Source organism: Phyllostomus discolor, chromosome 3, assembly GCF_004126475.2.
Source record: "Phyllostomus discolor isolate MPI-MPIP mPhyDis1 chromosome 3, mPhyDis1.pri.v3, whole genome shotgun sequence".
Lineage (NCBI taxonomy): Eukaryota > Metazoa > Chordata > Mammalia > Chiroptera > Phyllostomidae > Phyllostomus > Phyllostomus discolor.
The window spans coordinates 106,416,492-106,434,682 of record NC_040905.2 but is presented as its reverse complement, the minus strand read 5'-3'; the positions used below and the strand labels follow the sequence as shown (position 1 = coordinate 106,434,682).

General features: G+C 38.1%; 1 protein-coding gene across 2 annotated transcripts in view; it reads left to right on the top strand.

The window, feature by feature from the left end:
• Positions 1-16,798, top strand: part of ATF7IP2 (activating transcription factor 7 interacting protein 2) — an 80,062-nt gene extending 63,264 nt beyond the window's left edge. The window contains exons 7-11 of one of the 2 annotated variants that reach the window (XM_028515716.2): positions 2,731-2,801; positions 4,855-4,919; positions 5,365-5,434; positions 14,021-14,106; positions 15,275-16,798. In XM_028515716.2, the coding sequence (XP_028371517.1) occupies positions 2,731-2,801; positions 4,855-4,919; positions 5,365-5,434; positions 14,021-14,106; positions 15,275-15,688 (706 nt within the window). In that variant the 3' untranslated portion in view covers positions 15,689-16,798. The remainder of the gene's footprint in view (positions 1-2,730; positions 2,802-4,854; positions 4,920-5,364; positions 5,435-14,020; positions 14,107-15,274) is intronic. The other variant, XM_036020936.1, reaches the window with a different exon arrangement.
• The last annotated feature ends 1,393 nt before the right edge of the window (positions 16,799-18,191 follow it).

The window sequence follows — 18,191 nt, the reverse complement described above, 5'->3', positions numbered from 1 at the left end:
TATCTGTAAGACCTAACTTCAAAACTACAAAGTAGGCTTCAGATTTCCGGTCCAGCATGTAAGGAGTCATAACTATTCAAACAACAATTAAAAAGCTGAACAAACTGAAAATATCACCCACTCTTCTTAGCTCCATCAGAGAAGTAGGGTCACAGAGCAAACTACTGACCCAAAAGTTGGAGAGACAAACAGGAGGATCAGAAACTGAGAATCACAACCTACTGGAATTGAAACAGAAACCTACAAGCAGAAACGTCCATGAGAACTAGTGTGGAGATATGAAAATCTAAAACTCTGGGGATGGGGAGACAGTTATGGGGGACACCCACAGGTTTGTGAGTTTTACCTCCAGAAGCTCTGCCAGGGCCTCACAGTGAATATTGGAGGGAAATCTCATGTTTCCAGTAGGAGGAAGGTAAAAGGAACCTTCTGAAATACACCAGCAGAGCTGTCTCTTAACAAGGCTGCCCTTGGGAGACACTCTTGTCAGAACTTAACCTACCTAAGGGAAAGGAAATACCTAACCCCTGCTCCCTGTAGCTTTCCACATGGAGGAAGGAAAATTACCCAACTCTAAGCCCCTGTAGCCAAACTGTCGGACTTAAGAGGGGGCTGGGAAGGAAGGGTACTGAGAAGCACTGGTGAAGTTCACATTCCAGGGACATAGACTAACTAGAAGACTGAGACCTAATTATAGGACTAATAGAATGCTTCTCTTCCACCCTCATCTTACCACTACATTACCAAAGGTCTGTTTCTAAAGTATATAATGTTATGCATGAAAGTGGACTTGAATTAGTTGTATATGTGGATCACAAATTCTAAGCAATCACCAGCAAAAGAAGTATAATTGATATGTTAAAAAAGGAAAGTGGAATCATACAAAACTTTATTCATAAAATTTTATTCATAATTGCCAAAACTTAGAAGCAACCAAGATGTCCTTAAGTAGGTGAATTGATAAATAACCTGTGGTACGTTCAGACAATGGAATATTAACACTGCTTAAAAAAAGAAAGAAAAATGAGCTATCAAGCTTTGAAAAGACATGGAGGAAACAAATGTGTATTACTAAGTGAAAGAAGACAATTTTAAAAGGCTATATACTGTATAATTCCAGCATAAAACCCTCTAGAAAAGACAAAAGTAACAGACAATAAAAAGATCAATTGTTTCCAGTAATGCCTTTACTAGAGAGAAATGAATAGGCAGATCATGGGATTCTTTAGGGCAGAGAAACTATCCCATATGGTACCATAATGGTGGTTGCATGTCATTATACATTTGTCAAAACCCATAGCATGCACATTAAGAGTGAACCTTACTATAAACTATGGACTTTGGGTGATAATGTGTCAGTGCAGATTCATCTGTTGTAACAAGCGTACCATTTTGGTACAGGATTTTGATACTTGGGGTGGTGGAAAGCGAGTAGGGAACAGGGTATAGGGAACTCACTGTACTTTCCACCAGATTTATAAACCTAAAACTGCTCTAAAGTATTACTACTTTTAAAGTACAAAATTTTGCTGAGAGAAGGTAAAGATCCTAAATGTATAGAGATATGCCATATTCACAAATTAAAATTAAGTATTAATGTCACGTTTCCTGCATTGTTCTGTACATTTAATGCAATCTCAGTCAAAATCTTGGCAGCATTTTTTATAGAAACTAACAATCTGATTGAAAACTTAAGTGAAATGGAAAAGACCTAGAAAATGAAAACAGTGTTATGAAAGAAAAACAAAATTGGAAGACATAAACTACTTGAGTTTTAAGACTTACTTTCAAGCTATAGTAATTAAGACAATGGTGTCAACATAAGAATAGACATATAAATCAATGGACAGCTTAGAAAGTATACATATAGCTCACTGGTTTTCAAGAAAGATGCCAAGTAATTTAATAATGAAAAGGTAGTCTTTCCAACAAATGTTGAATTAATTAACCAGAGGGGAAAAGTGAAACTCAACTCTTACCTCACACCATATACAAAAATAGCTTGAAATGAATTACAGATTTAAGTACAAAAACTAAAAATTAAAAACATCTGTAAGGAAGTGGTATGGAAAATTCATCTAGCAATTTTATGGGCTTAATGAAATTTGTGTCAAGTTCTTAAAAAATACTGATTTAAATGTCAGCTCATAGAATTGGTGTCAGCATCAAATGGAAACAGAAGATTAGTCTTCTGACTCAGGATATTCTGTAACTATAAGCATCATTTACCATCAATGCCTCAGTTTAGTAAATGTGTGGTAAATATTGCTACCATAGTGATAAAATATAGTTGCAGAATTAATTTTTAATAGCTTTGTTACAGTCCTATATCTGTAAGTCAGAGTATCTTAAGTTTTTATTCACTTAAATGTTGGTTTATTTTCATGAAGGCAAGTATATGTGGTAGAGTGACTTTATACTTTCAACACTATGTGTATTGTCTACTTATAGATGATGTATTTGGGCTCATTGTAAGTGGATTTCTACAGAGTTTTCAAGATCCATTATTATTGGATGTCCATGAACTTTTGGTCATATAATTAATTGGTAATACATGGGGTTTCTTGGGTGTTTGGTTTTATCACTCCCATACCCCCACACACGATTATGAGATTATGATGATCAGTTGTAAAAGGTTATGTTAAAAGAATTGTAACCATCGATTGTATGTTTAAGCCTAATAATGCATGTTTAGTTCATTTTCATTTTTAATTTTTTTTTTCATTTTAGTAACGATGATGTTATGTTGATTTCTGTGGAAAGCCCTAGTTTGAAAACACCAGTCACATCAAATCTAACAGGTATCTTAAATTGATTAAAATATAGTCTATCAAATTAGAGAGCTTCAAATCAGCATTTGTTTAGATAATTGAATATCATCTTTCAATAAAATAAAATTCTCTCAAAAATATTTTAAGTTATATTTGATTTATATTACTTAAGTAAATAAGTGACCTCTTAATATAATTGGGGTTTCTTTTTAAACTTGTATTTATCAATGTGTGGCCTTTTCTTTCTGTACTGTTTGTTTAATGGCTTTGTAAGTTATAAAACTACTTACCTTTTATATACATTATTTTTACTTGTTTGTTCTAGCCTGTGTTGGTGGTTTTTTGTCTTGACTATTAAAGTTATCTCATAGTCTACCTAAGGTTTATAGTTTGGCTATTCCTCAGTATCTTTAATTACTTTTTTAATTTTCAGTGTTTTTATAATACTGTTGTTGCTCTTTACAGTTACACTTATTGTTACACTTATATAAAAAATCTTTAACCTTAAATTTCCAGTAAGTTTCCTCTCAAAATAACGTTTTATTTTTTATTTATTTTATTGTTTTTCAAATACAGTTGTCTCCATTTTCCCCCATCTCCCACTCCCCACCCTCAGTCCTACCTCCCTTTGGCTGTGTCCATGGGTCCTTTATACATGTTCCTTGATGACCTTTCCCCTTCTTTCCCTCATTATCCCCCTCCCCACTCCCCTCTGGTTACCGTCAGTCTATTCTTTATTTCAATGTCTGTTTATATTTTGCTAGCTTGTTTGTTTTGTTAATCCGGTTCCACTTACAGGTGAGATCATATGGTATTTGTCTTTCACCACCTGACTTATTTCACTTAGCATTCTACTCTCCAGCTCCATCCATGACATATCACTTCACACCAGTCATAATGGCCATCATAACCAAATCAACAAACAAGTGCTAGAGAGGTTGTGGAGAAAGGGGAACCCTAGTGCACTGTTGGTGGGAATGCCCACTGGTGCAGCCAATGTGGGAAACAGTATGGAATTTCCTGAAAAAAACTAAAAATGGAACTGCCTTTTGACCCAGCAATTCCACTGCTGGAATTACACCCTAAGAATCCTGAAATACCAATTCAAAAGAACCTGTGCACCCCAATGTTCATAGCAGTACAATTTATGCTAGCCAAATGTTGGAAGCAACCTAAGCGCCCATCAGTAAATTAATGTATCAAAAATTATGGTACATTTACACAACGGAATACTATGCAGCAGAAAGAAAGAAGGAGCTCCTACTCATCAAAAACTCTTTTGTTGGCCCATAATTTTTCATTCAAAGTTCTCCATTTTCTTTTCATTTTTTGTGATATATTAGAATATTTGCATCTTAATTTCAGAAATTTTTGCCTGTGCTTATATAGCTACTTAATTGTCCCTTTGGTATGGGCAGTTAAGATTATGAATAAAGCCCTGGCTTGTGTGGCTTAGTTGGTTGAGTGTTATCCCACAAACCGAAAAGCTGTGGATTCAATTTCCAATTAGGGTACATGCCCAGGTTGTGGGTTCAATACCTGGTTGGAGCACATGGAAGAGGCAACTGATTGATGTTTCTCTCTCACATCAGTATTTCTTTCCCTCTCTTTTTCTGTTTCTTCCCCTCTCTTTGGAATCAATAAAAGAAAAATAATTTTTAAAGATTGTGAATAAAATAGCTTAAGGAACAGTAAACATTTATCTGAGGCTTTCTTAGTGGTTCTGTGAAGAATGCTTAGCCATCTCAGATAGCCTAATCCAAAGATACTGAATAGAAAATATGTACATTTCCAAGTTTATTTCTCAAATCCTATTTATTAGGATTTGACTCTTTTAAGAGTTACTAATACAGTTGTAAAGTTACAGAAGGATAACATCTTTTGAACCAAAATTGGATTTTGTTTTGTACTTGCTCGTCAGTCTTCAGAATAAAGTCAATTGAGTTACTTTTTATGATTGTATAATAAATTGATAATTAGCACTCCTTTATTGTGTTTCAGAATTCATATATAATGAAGTCCATAAATATTTAATATTTTAATGAACTTGTCAAATGATCACATTTTAATAATTTTCTTTCAGGCTCTGGAAAAGTTACATCAGGAAATTCTAATAATTTACCTAATGCTGATACTGAAGTTATTATGGTAGGTAATACATACTGTCCTTGAAATGTTGTTTATTTGAATATGTTAGTTCTAGGAACTTTAGTTTGCTGCATGTTGGATGGTTTAGCTTTGTTATTCATTCTTTGAGAGATTTGTTCTCTAAGATATTTCTGTCTGACTAGTTGGTATAACCAGGTTCCAGTCTAGCTTAAACATTTAAAAAGCAAACAGCTAATGATAAACATATTTTACAGTCATGCATACCAAATTAATTTATTTGGATTCTGCCTAGTCATATTCTCAGAAACTATACAGTATTTCATGAGTTTCTTTGTCACAGGAGAGTTAAGTTAAACCATAAAAACTTAAAAAAAAATGTTCAGTCTCTAGCTTCTGTATAGTAGTTTAAAATGATGAATTTTATTTTTAAAAACCATTTTTATTATTGAGGCAAAAATCTAATTTTTTAAATCTAACTTTTCAGGCTATAGAGAAAAAGAAACTTGGTTCTGTGATTGATCTGACAAAAGAAGGCCTATCAAACTGCAACACAGGTAAAGGATTTGTCTTTTAAAGAGGGAAGAATAACAACTCAAAATGTGTTTGGCTTGTTTGTTAAGTTTGTTTTTGTGTGCGTGTCTTTTATAGCTCTATGCAATTTAGTCACATGTATAGACTCATTTATTTGTCAGCACAATCAAATTACACAGCTGTGCTCTCACTATAGGATTCCCTCATGCTTACCATTTTATAGGCACACCTATTTTCTGCCCTCAGTCCCTTAACCAGGACAACCATGAATCTGTTTTTACCTTTATACTTATGTTATTTGATGATTTTATATAAATGTGATGATATAGTGTGTATCCTTCTGAGATTGGCGTCTTTCACTTAGCATAATTCCCTGTGAGGGTCATTTAAGTTGTTGGGTGTATTAGTAGTGTTATTTTCTGTTGCCCAGTAGTATTCCATGATATGCATGTACAACTGTTTATGCATCATAGTTTATGCATTCACTCATTGAAAGATATCTAGGTTGTTTAAGGCTATTATGAATATCTTTTTTTTTTTTACCTGTGACACACAAGTTTATTTCCTCAATCATAACAATGGCAGTTGTGAGACTACACTAGAGCATGTAAATAAATCCAACAAAAGGCACTGGAGAAAAAAGGAGAGACTTTATTGAAATAACAGTTTGCAAACCTGGAAAACAAGGCCTTGATTACAAACAAAGTGTGCTCTCCTGAGATAAAGAAGAGGCCATTTTTTTTGTGTGTGGTAAACCTCCAATCCATAGTTCCCATTTTAATCTGCTTCATGTAAATGAGGTTTCCAAATTTACAATTTAGATTGTTCGGTATACCTTTCGGGGTTTCTTTTTGCATCTTTTGTATTTTATTATTGTTCAAGTACAGTTATCTGCCTTTTCCTCCCACCCCAGCCACCCCTGTGGGGATGGTATATATTTAAATAAGGGTAGATTTTGTACAATTCTGATTGGTTGGGGCAGGCCATGGACTATTGGTTGGATGGTAACTTGGCAATAACTGAACAAAGAACTTCTCGGCAGTGACTGACTCAGGCAGCAGGGTAAACACACAGGGGAAACCAAGAGTTCAGCTTGTGGTTCATGGAGGGCCCTGTCAGTAAACATCTAGATTGTTAATTTTGAAGTTAGGACCACTTTATTGTAGGGAGGGAATCTGAGTCCCTCTCAGTAGATGAATTCCTTCTTGGCGTTCACAGGCATATCATGGAAGTGTAGAGAGAGTGACAGCAGTGCCTATTTCTCAGATTTAAACAAGAAGAAATAAAGTACAGGCTTTGGAGGCTGGTAATCAATTACACAGTTTCATCTCTTTATAACTATATTTGAATGTTTATGGTACTTTTTCATGAAATGTTTGAATTCTACTTATTAGCATGAGTAAATTATGTAATTTTTTTTAAAATGGAAGTTAATATAGGGAGTGTACGGTTCAGTTCCTTTTCTTTTTTCAACTGTGAATCCAACAAAAGTTGGAACCATTAGAGTCTCCAGGTATCTCATGATAGATTGTAAAACCCTTCAATTTCTGGTTTAAAAATGAAGATTTAAAAAATGAATTGGAGAATCTTCCTGTCAAGGTGGCTGCATAGGTGAACACGGCTCACCTCCTCACATAACCACATTGAAATTACAACTAAAGCAACCATCAGAAATTGAGTTGAGCCCTGGCTGGTGTAGCTCAGTGGATTGAGCACCAGACTGTGAAGCCAAAAGTTGCTGGTTCAAATCCCAGTCAGGGCACATGCCTAGGTAACAGGCCAGGCCAGGTCCCCAGTAGGGGGCACATGAGGGACAACCACACATAGATGTTTCCCTCCCTCTCTTTTTCTCCCCCTTCCCCTCTCTCTAAAAATAAATAAATAAAATCTGGAAAAAAAACTTTAAAATGGGAAATTTTTTCAGATTTTATTTTATTGTTTATTTTTAATAAATAATTTTTTATTATTTCATAAATGTTGAACAGAAGTCTGACAATTATGGAATTAAACCACATCCATCAAGGGGTAGAGATGTAGAACAGGCTGGTCCCACATTCATGTGTGGTGGGTAAAAATTCAGGAGGAATATCTCAGGAGTGAGGAGTCCCAGCCCTACAGCAGGCCCCCCAGCCCAGGGTTCCAGTGCCAGGAAGATAAGTTCCCATAATTTTTCACTGCAAACACTAGCAGGGATTCAGTCAGTGGAAGAAACTTCTGCTGGAGTCCCAAGCAGTTCCCCTTGAAGAATCCACAAATGAACTTACTCAAACTCACTCCCTTTGAGCTCCAGCACCTCCATAGCAGCTTGAAAGGCACCAGTGGCATACAGAGAGGAAGTGAAGCATCTGGTTTCAAAGTGGGAGTGGGGAGACAGCTCTCTCCCGGACAAATGTGGGCAGGTACACTGTCCCTTTTCTGAGCCCTCCGCTAACAAAGCTGCAGAGCCAACAGGCAGGTCCTGTATCTGAGACTCCATCAACCTGGCTAACACTATTTGCCCCACCCTGGAGATCCCCTGAGACTCTATCCCACAAAACTTATGGGCCTACCCAAACTGTTAACCGTGACTTTTCCGTATGAATGGCTGGTTTTGGCTCATGCTTCACATCTTCCTAAATGCTCTCAGACAAGCAACAGCCAGCCTCAGTAACACCCCAATGTCCATACCACTTGCTAAGAGGCCACAGGCCTGGCACTAGCAACAGCCAGCCTGGATTCACAGCTTGGCTTCACCTGGGAATGTCCAAGGCCAGCACAAGTAGCAGCCATCCCAGATTGCTGTATAGCTCATGCAGGGGGGCTCCAGGCAGAAAACAGGTTGGGGCTGACCTTGGCCTGTACCACCTGGATAACCTCGGGGCCAGCACACCCAGTGGACAGCTACAGACTACATCAGAGTACCACTACCCTTCCCCCACACAGGTGATTATCCATGGAGTATAGAGGTTGGTGGTCAGTGGTCATAGCCAGTCCTTGGAGCTGACTAGCCTGGGTAAATCACTTCCATTGACCTGTCAAGAGCAGTCAAGGCTCAACTACAAGAGGTGGGTGTACTCAGCCCACACAAAGGGCACACCTCAAGTACTCACAGCTTGGGTGATAGGAGAGGCTGTGCCACTGCACCCTACAGGACACTTACTATGCTAAGCCATTCTACCAAGACACAGAGTCATAGGAGCTATAGTGAATACATAGTAAAACACACAGGGAGGCTGCCCAAATGAAGAGACAAAGAAACATGGCCCAAATGAAAGAAAGATCAAAACTCCAGAAAAAGAGCTAAACAAATTGGAGACAAACAATCTATCAGATGCAGAGTTCAAAACACTGTTTATAAGGACACTCAAGGAACTTAGTGAGGACCTCGACAGTGTAAAAAAAGATCCAATCAGAAACAAAGGATTCACTAATTGAAATAATGAACAATTTACAGTGAAACACAGTAGAGTGAATGAAGCCAAAAATCAAATCCTTGATTTAGAACATAAGGAACAAAAAAAACAACAACAACGATGCAGAACAACAAGAAGAAAAAAGAACCCCCTAAAATGAGGATAGTATAAACAATCTCTGGGACAACTTTTAAGAGGTCCAACATTCCCATCATAGGGGTTGTAGAAGAAGAGAAAGAGCAAGAGAGATTGGAAATCTATTTGAAAAAGTAGTAAAAGAAAACTTGCTTAAAATGGTGAAGGAAGTAGACATGCAAGTAAAAAGATGGATGCAAAGAGGCCCACTCCAAGACACATTGTAATTAAATTACCAAAGGTTAAAGGTAAAGAGAGAATCTTAAAAGCAGAGAAAAGAAGAGAAAAACAGTTAGTTACATACAGTGGAATTCCCATTAGACTGTCAGCTGATATCTCAAAAGAAACTTTATAGGCTAGAAAGGATTGGCAAGAAATATTCAAAGTCATGAAAAGCAGGGTCCTACAGTCGAGATTGCTGTATCTCAAAAAAAGTACCATTTAGAATTAAGGCAGATAAAGAGCTCACCAGACAAGAAAAAACTAAAGGGTTCATCATCACCAAACCATTATTATATGAAATGTTAAAGGGACTTATTTAAGAAAAAAGTCAAAACTATGAACAATAAAAGTGGGAAAAATTACAAATCTGTCAACAATTAAATCTAAAACACAAACTAAGCAAACAACAGGAACTGACACAGAATCATGGATATGAAGAACAGATGGGAGGTGGGGTGTGGGAGAATGGGTGAAGAAGTGAGGGGATTAAGAAGTATGAATAGGTAGTTACAGAATAGCCATGGGGATGTAAAGTACAGTGTAGGAAATAGAGCAGCCAAAGAACTTATATACATGACCCATAGACATGAACAGTGGTGTGGGCAGTGCTGGATTGGAGGGGGGCAAAAGGGGAAACATTGGAAACACTGTAATAGCATAATCAATAAATTATAATTAAAAAGGAAAATGAATTTGAGTCCATTATGAGGTTATCAGTTGCTTTTTTAAAATTATATTCTGTTGATTATGCTATTACAGTTATCCTGGTTTTTCCCCCACTGTACCCCCCACTCCCTCAGGCAATTATCCCCCCACCATTGTTCATGTCCATGGGTCATGCATATAAGTTCTGTGGCTACTCCATTTCCTATACTGTATTTCACATCCCTGTGGCTATTCTGTAACTACCTATTTATACTTAATCCCCTTACCTCTTGATCCATTCTGCCCCTCTTCACTCCCATCTGGCAACCTTCCAGTAACTAAGTTCTTTTCTCTTGCTTCTAAGAGTCTCTTGTTGTCTTTAACCTTTGGCAATTTAATTATGATGTGTCCTGGAGTGGGCCTCTTTGCATCCATCATAATTAGGATTCTCAGCACTTCCTGGACTTGCATGTCTATTTCTTTCACCAAATTAGGGAAGTTGTCTTTCACTATTTTTTTAGGTCGATTTCCAATCTCTAGCTCTTTCTCTTCCCCTTCTGGCACCCTATTAGGGGGAATGTTGGATCTCTTATAGTTGTCCCAGAGGCTGTTTATACTATCCTCATTTGGGGGGGATTCTGTTTTCTTCTTGTTCCCCATGGTTGTTTTTTTTTGTTGTTGCTTATGTTCCAAATAATTAATTTGATTCTCAGCTACTATTGTTTCCATGTAAATTGCTCATTATTTCAATTAGTGTATCCTTCATTTCTTTTATTTAAAAGGTTTTATTTATTTATTTTTATAGGGGAAGGGAGAGAGAAAGAGAGGGAGAGAAACATTAATGTGTGGTTGCCTCTCACATGCCCCATACTGACTGGGGACCTGGCGTGCAACCCAGGCATGTGCCCTGACTGGGAATCAAACCAGCGACCCTTTCGTTTGTAGGCCAGCACTCAAAACACTGAGCCACACCAGCTAGGGCACAATTAATATTTTGTTTGTTTCTTACTTGTTCTTTTTGATGGGTCTTTGTCTCCTCAGTTGGCAGCCTCCCTATGTTTGTTTCTGTGTATTAGATAGAGCTGCTTTGCCTCCATATCTTAGTAATGTGGCCTAATGTAGTAGGTGTCCTGGTAAGGTCCAGTGACACAGCCTCCCCTATCACCAGAGTTGGGTACTCAGAGTGTACCCTTTATGTGGGCTGAGTACACCCTCTTGTAGTTGAGCCTCAATTGCTGTTGGCAGATCAATAGAAGGGATTTACCCAAGCAATTCAGCTGCAAGGACTGGCTGTAACCACTGAGCACCTCCCTCTACCCTCCATGGAGGATCAGCTGTTCAGGGGCAGGGTACTGGTACTCCAACATGGTCTGTAGCTGTCCACTGGTGGGCAGGCTCTGGGGGTTCCCGAGTTGTGCAGCCCATGGTCAGCCCCAACCTGTGTTTTGCCCAGTGCACCCTGTAAAGTAATTTGGGATGGCTGCTTTTTGTGCTGGGCTTGGAGATTCCCAGGTAAAGCCAAGCTGTAAATCTAGGCTGGGTGCCTTTAAGGTTCACTGAAACCAGTGTTGCTTGTTTGACAAGATTTAGGAGCCAAGACCAGTTATTCCTATGGAAAAGCAACTTGGGTGCACCCATAAGTTGGGTAGGGTAGAGCTTCTGTGGATCTCCAAGGTGGGTCACACAGTGTTAGCCAGGGTGATGGAGTCTCAGATATGTGTGGCACTAGCCTACCAGCTCTGTGCAGGGAGGGCTCAGCAAAGGGACAGTGACTTTTATGCCAAACACTTTGGCCTTTCCCAGTCTTCTACTGGTGCCCTTCAAGCTGCCACGTCGGTAATGGAGCTCAGAGGGAGCAAGTCTAAGTAGGTGAGTCCATTTGTGGGTTCCCCAGGAGGAACTACTTAGGGTTCCAGCAGCCTCCTCCATCGACAGTCCCACTGGTTTTCTCAGCCAGAAGTTGTGGGTACTTATCTTCCTGGCATTAGAATCCTGGGCTTGGGGGCCTGGTGTGAGTCTGGGACTCCTGGCTCCCAAGACATCCCTCCCGAATGTTTATCCATGTGGGTGTGGGGCCAGCCCATTCTGCATCCATGCTCCTCCCACCAGTCTGAATGGATGTTATTTCTTCAGTTCCATAGTTGTTGGACTTTCATTCAACTCAATTTCTGACATTCCTGATTGATGGTTATTCTATATTTTAGTTGTAATATTGATGTGGTGGTGCAAAGAGGGAGCTGTGTCTGCCTGTGTCACCATGTTGACCAGAATCAGTTACTTTTTAATTATTACTCAATTGTTTCTAAACTACATGGTATAGGATCTGAGATAGAGTAAAATAAAAAGTAAGAATGCATATTAATTTGCTTAATAAAGTGAGTCATCCCTTTTATTTGGGGACTTCAGTTTGGAAAGATAAATCATGCTAATTCATGATGCTAACTCATGGAGTTGTGAGTCTGTTTTACAGAGTGTCCAGTTCTGATTAAGAGTCACATCACACTTGAACCATTTCCCATGTTCCCAGTCTTGGTGAATATTTTCACCAACTCACCCAGTTTCCCAAGCCAGAAGTGAAGGAGTCACTTTTGACTCTTAGAACTGCCTCATTCCACTATCTAGTCAGTTTTCAAGCCTATTGGTTCTGTCTCCTTATTTCAGAATTTTAGCACCTTTAGCCTCCTATATTACCATAACTTATTAACTAATATTTTTGCCCTAACTTACTGTTTTTAATGAATCTTCCAAGCTGCCACTAAAATATTATTTCTTATATATAAGTCTAGTTAATGTTTTTATCTTTAGTATAAAAATCTAAACTCCTAATAATAAAATATACAAATCATTAATGACTCAGACCCTGAAAACTTCTCTAGCTTTATTTCTACAAACTGCTGATAGAAGGAATGTTATGGAAAGTCGTATTTGTTAGAATTTTTTGTATGAAACTGTACACTTGAAATTTTAAGTTATTTGTGTCAGCTCTTGTGTGATGTTTAACCTACAGATTATGATTTCAAAAATCTAGTTCTAATTAATTAAAGCAGTTTAAAAAGGCTGTACAGACTCTTATAATTATAGTCACTACCTCTTCCAAAAAGATTTTTTTAACACCAGTAAATAATGTGGTTAATAAATAAATCACAATGTGGACTCTTAATTATCCTTGTCTGTCAAAAGAAAAATACAAATAAAATATTTCATTTGGAGAGATTCATAAAGAATATTACAGTTATATCACTGCAGTCACAATTGATCTAAAATAGTTTTATTGCTTATTAGAAATGTTCAAATTTTGAAATGGTTAGAAATTAGCATTCTGTCCAGCCCCTACACCTCTCCAACATGAAGCCCCTTTACTTACCATCCCCATATATACTCTCCCTAGTTGTTTTCAAACCATTCTTTAAAAAAAAATTTATTAATTAATTTATTTACTTTTAGAGAGAGGGGAAGGGCGGGAGAAAGAGGGAAACATCAATGTGTGGTTGACTCTCGCACACCCCCTACTGGGGACCTGGCCTATGATCCAGGCATGAGCCCTTACTGGGAATCGAACAAGAGACCCGTTGGTTTGCAGGCTCGCACTCAATCCATAGAACCACACCAACTAGGGCTCAAACCATTCTTGCACCTACTAAACTCTCTTTCTCTTCCTCACACACACATTTTCCCCCTTTTCTTTCTTCCTCTCACCATCTCTCTTCCACTGTCCCTTCTGTCCTCCTTCTTCCCCCGTCCACAATTTCCATCAATCTAATTCCCTCAAGACTAACATACACCTCAACAGCAGAGAGTCCTTCAACCCCAGCCTGCATGATTTTTAGCTTAAATTCCCAGGACTGTGTGTGTCACATATTTAAACAGGACTGTAAATAGCTCTGTGTTTGCAGATATCCTTATTGGCCTACAGAGCAGAATCCCCCTCTAAGACCACTGAGCAGAGAGAGCCCTCTCCCATGTGTAATTTGTCTGGTTCCAAGTTACACAATGACTTAAGTGTTTACCTTAAGTAGGGAATTTATCACATTAAAGGAAAATTCTCTATATTTGCTAACTCTGTATCTTGAACTTCTATCAAAAGTTTATCTTCACAGCTTTATAATTTTAGTTCACATTTAATTAGCACACACAGTATAAACTATTCTTTGCTAAAAGGCTAAGGGATCCATTATTGCAGATAAATTTAACTTCTTAAACCTTATTTCTTTACAGAAAATCCAGTATCCATGCTGGAGTCATCTATGAAATCTGTTTCAATCTCAAAAGAGACAACCCCAGTGACACAAAATGCAGCCCAGGTACTGATAGGAAATGCCCTGTAAGGATTAGTCATTCTAAATTGAGTGGAAATGGAAGTGCCCTTTTCACTCATGAAGAAATACTTGGGTTACATTTTAGCTTAAAAAGCACTTTAATGTGTTTTTGAAATTGCTATTGTGAGTCTACTTAAACAATTAAAATAACTTAATTGAATTTTCCAGAAGCTACAGAAATTAAAATAAATATGATTTTTTACTCAACAAATTGGAAAAGATTTTGAGTAGTAACAGCCATTTTGATGAAATGGAGGGAAATGGGCATTCACTTTTCGTGTAAATTAGCACAGTTTTGGGGAACACAGTTTAGATATGAGATAGAAGATAGAATATTACCCAAAATGTCTGGGCCCTAACCCATTATGGATTAGCGATATTCCAGAATGTAGAAATTAGGCTGTTTAACTCCAAAAGAAGCCTAAGCTTGAAAAGACAGGGTTCTGCCTTACATATTCTTGAAACATCCCTTTGTTCTTATTGGGTTGGCTATAAAGTCCTTTTAGTTTTTTCTATAAAATAAAAGACACATTTTTCATCTTCACCAAACACTTTATCGATGTGGATATTTTAAGTGTATCGACTATCTCCCGCATGGTATAATGTTGATTGCTTTCAAGTAATGTCTTGATTTGATCATTGTCATCTTTAACTGGTCTACCCAACCGTGGAGCACCGTCCAGTGAGAAATCTCCAATATGAAACTTTGCAAACCACTTTGGACATGTTCTATCAGTCACAGCACTTTCTCCATACACTGCACAAATCTTTTTTTGCATTTCAGTTGCATTTTTCCCTTTATTGAAGTAATAAATCATAATATGCCAAAAATGTTGTGTATTTTCTTCCATCCTCAATATTAAAATGGCTGCACAAAAATTCACCAGTTTTGATAATTTTTTATTTTTAATGTATACTGATATGACAGCTGTCACAATACAATCTAACAAAACTGTTTCAAACAAAGTTAAAGATAACTAAGCGCTACTTAGAGCCATCTTACAGAAAAAACTAAACAAGCTTTTTAGCCAACCCAGTATGATTTTGATAAATGGATTGAGGAAACAATGTATTGTAGAACTGCAGTTGACTACTTTAAAATAATTAGAGCCCACCAATTCAGCTCACTAAACTTTTTATAAATCTGTTTTAGGTTCTTGAGTCTTTTGAGCATCTGCCACCTCTCCCAGCACCACCACCCCTACTGCCTGAACTGATAGAAAAAATTCGAGACACACTGCCTCCCCAGAAGCCTGAGCTCAAAGTGAAACGGGTGCTGAGACCCAAGGGCATTGCCCTGACTTGGAACATCACCAAAATCAATCCCAAGTGTGCTCCAGTGGAAAGCTACCACCTTTTCCTGTGCCACGAGAACCCTACTAATAAGTTGATTTGGAAGAAAATTGGAGAAATTAAAGCTTTACCACTCCCAATGGCCTGTACTTTATCACAATTTTTAGCTTCCAACAAATATTATTTTACTGTCCAGTCAAAAGACATTTTTGGACGATATGGACCATTTTGTGATATAAAATCCATCCCTGGGTTTTCTGAAACTCTTACCTAAAAGAACAAACTTCATTAATTATATATTGTACTACATTTTGTTTTGTTTTATATTTGTTTGTTTACAATATTATTCTAACACTATTCGCTATCTTACAGGGCCAATTAAGATTGTGAACCCTTTATATAGGGACAGTCATCTTCCCTATGTTATGGTGGTCTCTATTGTCATGAATTTCTTACTCAATAAGTACTTCCCATGGATATATTCCAAAACATGCACTATCTTGGATCCATGTTGGTGAGCTGTATTGTGTACAATACTTTTGATCACTGTGGAGCTGCTGCTGCTATCAGAAGCCTTAGAATACAGGCAGCCACCTTCTTTTCTAGTAACAGTCAACTTTTGATGATCTGCTTGTTGTCACTATAAGTGCAGGAAAAATCAGCTCTTCACTGAGGACAAATCATCCCTGGGGTTCGTCTCCAAGATTTTATGGAAATAAACGTCTTCCTGTTCTGTTGAAATTCTAAGGGCTATTTGTGCCCCTACCTCCTCTTTTGTTGTTGCTATGTCAATCATTTGGAGAAAAGCTTGGAAGTTTTCCCTAAATCCATTTCTATTCTTATATATAAAATAAAATTAGTTAAGCATTGTGTGCTTTGTACATAAAACACACATTCTCTTTTATAAAAAGCATTATCTAACCTGCTATTTCAGTTGAGGAAAATGGAATTATCTGCCTTAGATTTAAGGCTTTAATTTGCTAATTCCCTAATGCTACCCCTCGCTCATTTTCTGGCTGCTATTATTAGTTGAAGGAAGAACATAACATTAAATGACTCCAATAGATGTGTACTGTGCATACCCCTACCTGAAGGAGCACTGAGGTGAAGCTATGGCTAGCACAAGCAGCCCATCGAACTCAACAAGTGAACAAACTTGATAAGTATAGTAAGTCAGGGCCCAATTGGACAAATCTGGGATGCTGAAAAAACAAAACTGTGAAAGATAGTCTATTCAAAAAAGGTACTCTTTCATTTACATGGTGAAAGTATAGGCCTCAGAGGTGCTGAGCTTTTTTTTTTTTAAATGAACAGGAAATAGTTTTCCTTGGCATTTTATAAATGCCTTAACATCTTCAGTCATAAATAAAGCTGTTACTTTTCAGTCTCTGTGCCCTTCTAAAATATTACAACTGAAAGAGCCAGATTCTGAACTAAGTTTGATGAGATGATCTGCCCTCTGTGAGGTCCCATTTTGGGCTCAGAGCAGTGAGGTACAGGACAAGGGCTTCACTTGGGGGAGGATTGTACCCTTGGGTTGATGTAAACTGATATTCACTCATTGAGCCAAAAAACTTAATACCATAAACAAGAATTTGGTGCGCTTCACCAAAGTGAAGCTACGTCCCCAACCAGCAAATCTGCAGTGTTGATAGACACAGTCTTCGGCAAAAGAGCTTTCATGGTAATAGGACGAGGGAGGAAAGCTGACAGCAAGTATCTTAGGACTGGTAGCTCAAAAGGCAATGTTTCTTGACTTTTGGAAGGGCCAGATTCTCCACTTACCTATTAGTGACACCAAAAGAGAGAGAGCCTAAGGACACGATCCAGTACATGGTACAGAGAACAACCACCACCCCACTCTGTGAAACACTATGTACTTTTGGTGGGAAATCTTTATGCCTCCTTTAAGCAACAGGACTGAACTCTGATGAGCTAAATTGAAAAATGGCTATGGGGTAGTGTATGGAATCACCAGGGAACTGAGAGACTTGGGCTTGGAGAACAGAAAAAAAAAATACTTTGCAACAAATCCATAAAGTTTCAAACCTGGGACAGTTTATGCACTTCATATTCTACCAAGTAATGTGTTAAGACATTTGTTGATTTTAAAGATGGAGAAAAAGGCCCAATGAGCTTAGATGGTTTGCAAAAATCACAGACCCAGCCCATTCAAACCCAGCACCATGGTCCTGTGTTCCTGCTATATACACCACACTATACTTACTGCCTCATGGAAACTGGACAAGTGGAAAAATTCACTACTGTCATTGCTGCTATGTGGCTCAGGATGAAAACCATGCATCTGATTGGCTTCCCCCAGGCAGACATGGAAACTGCAAAGTGAACAAGAAAGCCAACATCTGGCATATTTGGTCAATGAGGGGTGCACTGTGCTGCCCTTGACACTCAAGGCAAGTGTGGTAGCTTTGTATTGTGTCCATTGTCACTAAGCTGAAACTACCTTTCCCAAGAGGTCCTTCCCTGGCTAGCTAAAGATTAGTGTCAGCCATGAGACATTGCATGAAATTCAGAAGCAGAAGTGAAATAACAGTTGTGTGTTACGTTCTGAAGGTGGGTACAGGACATCAGAACACATCAGCTGGGTGTAGTTGAACTGCTGCACCATGGACCTCCAGATCCTGCAGCTTCAGCAAGAGCCTCCTTCCACCTGTCTAAGTGCAGGGCACATATGTGGGTTGCTCTGTGCTTTTCCTACAGTCCTGTGATTCCCATGGCTTCAAGGGTGAATGTCATGATATACAGAAGCACTTCGA